Source organism: Frieseomelitta varia, unplaced genomic scaffold, assembly GCF_011392965.1.
Source record: "Frieseomelitta varia isolate USP_RPSP 00005682 unplaced genomic scaffold, Fvar_1.2 scaffold_954, whole genome shotgun sequence".
Taxonomy (NCBI): Eukaryota; Metazoa; Arthropoda; class Insecta; order Hymenoptera; family Apidae; genus Frieseomelitta; species Frieseomelitta varia.
This window is the reverse complement of record NW_025110761.1, coordinates 1-8,800: the sequence shown is the minus strand read 5'-3', so window position 1 is coordinate 8,800 and position 8,800 is coordinate 1. Positions and strand designations below refer to the sequence as shown.

The window sequence follows — 8,800 nt, the reverse complement described above, 5'->3', positions numbered from 1 at the left end:
GGCGCGAGAAGATTTTCCATATACAATAAGTGTCTTACTAATATTTTAAAAATTTAAATAAAATTGAAATAGAATAGAATTAAAATTTAAATAAAACCCATTGAGCACTATTTGCGCATTAAATGCAAAATTACATCTTTTTAAAATTAGCAATATTTTTAATATCTATTTGTGAGGAGAATCTAACCTATCCTTACATCAGTCAATTTACTGTCATTTATAGAGATAAAAAATCAATTTATCATATTAAGCAATTGAAAGTAATATTTAATGCTTGATGCGATGTGTGCAACAAAATTTTTCAATGAATAAATAATTCTATTTATTGTATTGTTTTAGTTATAAAATATGTAATATGTAAGTGTAAGTCTGGTATAAACATTTCATTTTCTTATAAAATATTTATTTATCAAACAAGACGAGACTTTCTATAATTTAAAATTAAAAATGAGCCAAATTGATGCAGATGTAAATCTTTACTTTGTTATATCAAACGAACACAAATCCGAAGATGATTGTAATGATGATATGTGGCATGCATACAATGTTAGTAAATTAATTTTTACATAAACAATAACTTCTAAACAATAATAAAAATAATATGATGAATTAATTTTTTAGAAATGTTGTGAACTTGATTTGCAACCAATTTGGATGAATGAAAAAGAATGTAGTAAAATAAAACCTAACAAAAATGATGTCTTTGTAATGGAAAAATTTGGAGGTGACACATTTAATAAATTAAAAACATTTAAATGTCTGTAAGTAGAGCTTTAATATCATGACATTAAATTAATTGTCATTGATTTTATAAAAATATTAAGCAATATTATTTTATTTTTATAGCATAGTTGGACCAAAATGTTTGTTACTTTGTTTGATTAATGGGGAACCAGTCCCAGATGGAACAAGTCCAATGTTTACAACAGTAATGAGAGGTCTTTGTATATGTGCTTCTGGATTATCTCCAGAAGAAAAGGTACTCATTGAGAATTGTTGTTTTAACATTTAACATATTTTAAATGAAAATAGTCTTATTGTCATAATCTTATTATAGGATCATGTTCAAAAATTAATAGAGTATATGGGAGGAATTTTTACAAGACAGTTACGTAATCCTGTAACACATCTTGTAACATCATCTGTCATGTCTGCTAAATATGAGGTAATTAAATTTATACCTACGAAATTATATAACTATGTTTATTATAATATTTGATTTTTTTTTTTAATAGGCAGCACTAGATATGAAAATACCAATAGTTACAAAAGAATGGGTTGAAGCAATTTGGGAGGAGAATTTAAAAAGCTTTGTTACACCAAATGACAGTATGTTTAATAAATATAAAGCTTCTGTATTTCTTAACTTAGTTGTAACATCAACAAATCTTCCAAAACGTCAAAAGGAAGAAATTAAACGTTTAATTAATAGTAATGGAGGGGTAAGTATATTGTTTCTTATATTTTCTTTCTTATCTAACTATTCTTTTATATTATTGCTCTTTTTTTAGATATTTATGGGTCCTCTAGATGGTACAAAAGTTAAAGTTGTACTTGCACCAGAAAATAGTCCAATAAGTGAAAAACTCAAATATGCAAAACAAACAAATATTGCTTGTTTAACACCAGATTGGGTATATGAGAGTATAAAAGTTGGCTATGCCTTACCTTTTAAAAACTATCTAATTAAGTCATTAAAGGCATCTTCTACTCCAGAAAAATCAAACGGTAAAAATATTTTGTTAGCATTACAAATCTATGGCTCGTTAATTAATGTTATAATTTCTTGATACAGTATGTCCAAGCTTTAATTGTTCTGCAATAAGTTCCATAATGTGTGATATTCAGCAAGAACGTTATATAGATGAAAGCTCAGTAACAACAATAAACAATGCTTCTACGTTGGATCATTTATGCAACAATGCTTCTACTAGTTAGTAATACAAAGATGACTTAACAATAATAATGAATTTTGCTTAATTCTTATCTTTAAATCTTTTTCAGTTTCTACAGTTATTACAATTTTGAATAGACTTACATTTGCTGAAGCAAAATCGGCTGGTCCGTTTTTGGATGGTTGCAATGTACGTAAATTATATTATATATATTTCAATTTCCCTATTATTTATATATATCTTTATCAATTCTTTCTTTTATTCTTCAGATTTATCTAGCTGGATTCGCTCCTAATCAAAAGGATAAACTTAACAAAATATTGAATGTTGGTAGTGCAACTCGACTGGATGATATAACTGATGCTCTAACGCATGTTATCGTCGGAGACGAAAATAGAGCAGCTAATGAACTAAAATTAATGAAATCAAAAGGACTATGGTATAACATTAAATTAATGTCTAAATTAATATCTATTTTATTTTGCAATTTAATACTATTAATATTTCATATAGTCCATATATATTAACACTGGAATGGTTGGAAGAAAGTATCAAATTAAAACGACCTGCGCCAGAAGAAAATTTCTTATGTGAACAAAAGTATAATGCAGTTCAAAAAATTACAGAACCTCCGTCTCCGTTAAGCAAGAAGGTAAGTATGTAAAAATTATGGTATGTAATATAAACATTTGATATGTATATTTTTTCAGAACTTACAGATGCTACAAAAACCGAAGAAAGTCTCTGTACCATCATTTGACATGGATCGAAAGTTGGCAATGTTAGAAAAAGAAAAAGAATCATCTGATCTTCTTCAACAGTATCTACAAGATACAGTTGGTAATGTCCTTAAATAATTGTTTATACTTTTTATAAAAGAAATTAAATATACATCTTATTTATTACTAGTTGAAACAAATGATAAAACAATACAAGAATTTTTAAAGCCGCATACACCTATTTCGGATAAAAATAATGATGAAACTATAATTGATGAAAGAAAAAGTCAAAGAAAATATTTGAAAGAATCTGTAACACCTCTACAAAACAGATATTCAACAAATGATAGTGAAATACCAATTAGTCAAACCTCTGCTGTAAATGATAAATTATTTGAAGGTAATACAATATATATAAGTTCATAATATGCTGTGAGATATGAACTACAATGGACTAAAATAATATTGAAATATATATACAGGCCTGACATTTGTTGTAACTGGCTTCAGTGAAGAAGATGGTTTTGTAGCTGAAACTATTGCAACAATGAATGGAAAAGTAGTTTCAACTACGTTTGCTGGTATTCCAGATTACGGTGTTGTGCCAAAATGTGGCGCACCTTTAAAACATACAGTAAATGAAATTGTTACTGATTTGTTTATTGTAGGTGTCAGATTTTTTTTTTAATTTTTATATCTTAATATATCTTTTAATTTTAACATTTTTTTTATAGGAAGATTGTATAAATCAAGAAAAAATAGTTGAAATTATGTATTATCATAGACCTCTATCTATAAAGAAACATTCTAATCCATTATCAGACTGTATCATTACAATGAGTACATATGTAGGAGCAGAACGAACGTATCTTGTAACATTAGCTGCGGAATTGGGTGCTATGTATTATTCTTATCATATACACTTTAAAAACAACTGCAATGAATCAAATATCAATTCATTGTTAATTTTAGGTGTCAAGATATTTTTGTTCGTAAAACTAATCTTGAAAAAAATATATATAGAAGTACACATTTAGTTTGTCCAACACCTGAAGGAAACAAATATAATGCTGCAGTGAAGTGGAAATTACCAGCTGTTACTGCAGAATGGTTAAAAACCTGTGCAGCTCAATTAAAATGCGTTGACGAAACACCATTTCTTGTAGGAGAAACCATAGGTATACAAATATCTGAGAATTGAGAACGCTCAATGAGCGAAAGAAACGCGTTATAGCTTTAGTGGAATAACCACAATATGAATTTTCGGCTCCTTTGAAAAAGCATAGACCCTACTTTTGTATCTCCGCTCCATGGAAAATCTAATTCAACGTAAACATTTCTGGTTAAATTAAAATTAGATTTGGGTTATTTTGTCAATTTATATATATTTTAGATACATTTTATATATTTGAATAATTTCTGATTATGCTGAAATTAAATTTGACTTGCATTGTAAATATTCATTTCGTCTCCTCAGTCCATATTTCATTATATGAAAATTTCGTGTTGCAGGTCTTTTAAAATTGTTTTGATTGTTTTTTTTTCGCTCATTGACTGTATTTGATCTTTAAACTGAACATATACATGTATTTTAAAATATGTATGTACATAAAGATTTTTCTAACATTAATCTTCTTAAGCTCCTAAAAGGCTAATTGAAACTAATGAAGCAGATGTGAGTTTACTTAAAACTAACTCAAATCAAATGGATCTTCCAACTGAATCAGCAACTAGGAATATTATTACTCCAAAACGCCATTTAGTCAATTTACAAGTATATATACTTTTCCATTCATGTTTTTTTATTATCAATATATGGGATTTATGAGATCTATTTACAATAAAAAAAAAAATATTACAGAGTCAAAATAGCAGTTCCAGTGATACACCATTAATAAATAAAAGACTTAGTTTACTTATGAACAAAACTTCTCAATCACCGTTTCATGTGGCTACACCAGAAACGCCATATGGTCAAGTATTTAAGCCCAATCCTTCGCCAGATACAAGAAAAGGTTGGATAAAATGGGTTGATAATCTTCCAGATTTAAGAGTAGAAGAACCTCCTTTGAAGAGAAGAGCACTTAGTACAGTTAGTATTTGTTGTAAACTTAATTAATAACACATAAAGTATCTAATAAATACTAACGTAATTAAATTTATAGCCTCTTTCAGACCTTAAAAAACAGTTATGGAAGAAGTTAAAAAGTGAGAATTGTAATTTAGAGGTAATACACTTTATATATATATAAATTTATTAATAAATTTTTATAAATATTTATTAATAATTAATAATTTTTATAAATATTTATTAATAATTAATAATTTTTATAAATATTTATTAATAATATAGCAGAATAATGCAGAAGAGACGTTATCTGCTAACAATAATCACTCACTAGCAACACCAGAAGCAACAAAGAATGATAGTAAAATAACCGCCGCTACTACTCCCATTAGTAGAAAATTAGAATTCACAGATGAACTGCTACCAAATAATGAAATTAACATGTGAGTTAATACATAAGTATTTTCTACAAAGAAAAATTTTATTAAGAAAAATTAAAGTAGTTTCAAATGCAGTATTACTTCGAAACTATTTAGTTTTTTCTAATAAAAGATTTCTCTATCTCCTACCGTTTTAATGTGAATTATAGCTCAGTCCACTAATGAGGGACATCTCTTTTTATAAAATTTTCATAGGTGTTTGTTTTCTATAGGCAAATTGCACAATTAGACCAAGTACTTCAAAGAGCGTCAAGTACTCCCGAAAATAGGTACTCTCTTTCCGGAGAAAATGCAAACACATACAGTGCCGAATCTACCGATCCCATACAAAAATGTAAGTATTGTCTGTTTATTAATACTTAATTATTTAATTATCTATATTCTTTGTTGTAGTTATTGCAAAAGATTCTCAACCTGTCGATGCTATTGTATGGGAAGATCCCAGCCATTCAAAACGGGTAAGTTTTCTTTTATAAATTCCTTTATAAATCAAACTCTTACATTTAATTTATTTTAATTATAATTCTTGTTTAATTTTTATTGGCCAAGTTGACAATGCGTGAAGAACAAAATGAAAGTATAGCACACGAAGAACATACTACAAACAATGATGAAGAATTCTTAGAAAAAGAAACTGAACCGAAAAAAAAGAAACCAAAATTCATGTTATCGGGCGTAAAGGTACATATATAAATTTTTATATCTGTTATTATATGTATTTTATAAATATATTTGCCCTAACAGGGTAAAATAGCATATGAACAAGTTATAAAAAATCTTGGTGGTGATGTATCCTTAGATATTAGTTTTGATACAAGTGCAACGCATTTACTTTGCATTAGACTGTCAAGAAATGAAAAAATGCTTGGGAGTATAGCATCTGGAAAGTGGATTCTACATTGCATTTATTTACGAGACTGTGAACGAGAAGGAAAATTCCTTGATGTTAATATTGATTCTCTTTTTATTTATTGCCTATATGTTTATGATTAGTCTTTTATTTCACTCTAATCACGTATTGGTAGGAAGAAAAATATGAGTGGGGAAATCCAAAAAGTAAAGGCATCATACCAGATCCAATTAGCGAAGTTGAAGAAACAATCGCAGCAGCTGCATATAAATGGAGGCTTAAATTATTAAAAGAACCGAACGGACCGTTTTACAATATGATTGCTTTATTATTAGTTTCTGAGGATAAGCACGATCAGTTTAAAAGATTAATTGAAGCTGGAGGTGGTAAAGTTGTTCAAGCACGGTAAGGATATCATTATCTTTTTATTAAATCATCTACAGATGTATTACAATTTATCTATTACTTGTTCTAGACCACCATATGATACAAGTCCGACTGGAAAGAAGATTACTCATTGTTTCGTGAATTTAAAACAAGTTAGTCAACCGATTGATTGGGCAATGCTGGCTAGTAAAGGTATTCTCTGCTTTATGCCGCAATATTTGAGCGATTATCTTACTGCACAAACCCCATTAAATCCACGAGAATGTATAATTCCAGAATTTAAAAAGTATTTAACATTATTGCCGAAATGAAACGATAATAAATGATGCCTCTAAAAACTTTGTATAATAGTACTAACAAATATATATCTGTACATACTTGTCTTACTTTATTAAATATACTTGTCTTATTTTATCAAATTGATTCCTTATTCCTTTAAATGTATTACATTACAAGAAGAAGAAAAGATTTATTTTTTAATTATGTGATATACATTTCTTATAGTTTTGTCAAATTTAATCTAAATCCTTCTGGTACTGTCAAAAAAACGTTTAAGACATCAATTCCACCCTTATATGTAGGATCTAGTGAAACTTCGTAATTTTTAAGTATTGAAACCAAACCCATACCAGTTTGCAATAAGCCGAGTCTTTGTCCTATAATGAATATACCATTGAATAATAAAAATTAATGATATTATTGTTATTAGATTATTAATATTAAATTTATGATAAATCTATTTACCGACGCAAACTCTTGGTCCATCGCCAAAAGGCATGTATGTACATTGCTTAATATTTTCTTTATTTTCGTCACTAAATCTGTCAGGATCATAACGCAGAGGATCTGGAAAATACTTTGGGTCTTTATGAAGACCGCATAAAGCCACATAAACAGGTGTTCCTTTCTCTATAACAATCTTAGTTCCTGGAATCTAAAAAGATCTATTATTTAGAACGTGCAACCAATGAGTTGTAGAAATTTAATAATCATAAATCATAGCACGTATTAGATTAATTAGATCTAGTGTATGAAACATATTCTCCTTTTGTGTGTTCATGTATTATTTAATATGTAATACAAATTCAAATATTGCTTGTGCGTTAAGAGCCTCTATCATTATACTCATCATATTATTTTCATTTCATTTTTAAAATTTAAAAAGAACAGCTTGAATAAAATTAGAAATTTAAGAAGTGATTGAATTAAAAGAAAACATAGTTGCATAAAAATTTTTACGAGAAAGAGAATTCTTGTTGCTTTCTAAATAATTGCACATACTTAAAAACTTGTTCATTGTGTTAAATAAAGATCTATTTATTTGTCGCTTTACCTTATAATCCTCTACACAAACTCGATCAAGAAGCGGAGCTGGAGGATAAAGTCGTAAAGTTTCCGATATAATTTGATTAAGATATTTCATGTTTTGGAAGGCATCATAAGTTATTCCATGCTCCTTCAATTTCTCATGAATTTCTTCTCGAACTCGTTTCTGAATTTCTGGTTGTTTAGCAAGTTCGTAAAGAGTAAAACATATCGTTGTTACGCTTGATTCACGACCAGCAATAAAGAAGATACCTGCTTGACTCACCAACACATCACCCTCAAATTCTAAAGATAGATCATTATTTTTTAAGTGTAGACACAAAATAATTAATTAACAATTAACATTGTATACTTAGTACTTACTGAAATCGTTTTCTTGTTTTTCATTTTTTAAATCTATTAAAGAATCGATCAAGTCCCCTCGTTTAGCTTTGGTCATTTCTCTGTTGTCCATGGAATCCCAAAATACTTTACGAAAATAATCTGTAGACGATCCTAACATTTTACCAGCGATCAACTGTGCAAATTTGGGGAAGAAAAACATAAGGCCAATTTGAATCATACGGAAAACTGTCAATCGAAGTCCTTTTTGAGCTTTTAAAAGGAAAGAAGAAATAATAATAAGTGACTGTTTTGATAGTTCATAGAATTTATTTATTTATTAATTTTTGTATAGATACCTTTTTTAAAGAATTGCATCGTTTTGGGATCGAAAGAATTTACTTGAATTCCAAAGGCAACGGAAGATATAATATCAGTCGTATACCTTAGAGCAATATCCTTCATTTCTATACTTCTTGTCTTCACATCGTTTGTAAATTGTTGTTCTAAATACGTGTTCATCGAATCAGTAGTTTCGACGATTAAATTGAAGACTTTCTTTATTTTTCCGCTGCTGAATACCGGTGATATTTTGTTTCTACAAACAAAAGTATTCGTTCGTTAACAAAACAACCTTTACCATTCACCCAAAAATATTATTTTAATAAGAGAATTTTTACAAGAATCTTTACACCTTTTGTTATATATATATATAGCATATATAACTTTTGTTATATATATATAACATATATAACTTTTGTTATATATATATATATATATATATATATATATAT

General features: G+C 28.0%; 2 protein-coding genes across 2 annotated transcripts; one reads left to right on the top strand and one right to left on the bottom strand.

Moving 5' to 3' along the window:
• Window positions 1-421: 421 nt before the first annotated feature.
• Window positions 422-6,773, top strand: LOC122538040 (DNA topoisomerase 2-binding protein 1-A). The gene is made up of 25 exons (XM_043671766.1): window positions 422-546; window positions 622-761; window positions 847-979; window positions 1,058-1,165; window positions 1,236-1,442; window positions 1,512-1,728; window positions 1,796-1,933; window positions 2,005-2,084; window positions 2,165-2,334; window positions 2,409-2,547; window positions 2,606-2,735; window positions 2,805-3,014; window positions 3,097-3,278; window positions 3,349-3,515; window positions 3,587-3,792; window positions 4,255-4,388; window positions 4,476-4,706; window positions 4,780-4,842; window positions 4,971-5,125; window positions 5,335-5,456; window positions 5,516-5,580; window positions 5,672-5,803; window positions 5,867-6,067; window positions 6,148-6,377; window positions 6,448-6,773. The coding sequence occupies exons 1-25, from the start codon at window positions 448-450 to the stop codon at window positions 6,668-6,670; spliced, it is 3,882 nt and encodes a 1,293-aa protein (XP_043527701.1). The 5' UTR covers window positions 422-447; the 3' UTR covers window positions 6,671-6,773.
• Window positions 6,379-8,624, bottom strand: LOC122538041 (cytochrome P450 6k1-like; the record flags this gene model as incomplete). Its single annotated transcript, XM_043671767.1, has 5 exons — window positions 6,379-7,015; window positions 7,104-7,293; window positions 7,693-7,970; window positions 8,049-8,279; window positions 8,366-8,624. Coding segments are annotated over 5 exons (1,116 nt in total), but the record flags the coding sequence as incomplete, so codon positions are not given.
• Window positions 8,625-8,800: the final 176 nt, after the last annotated feature.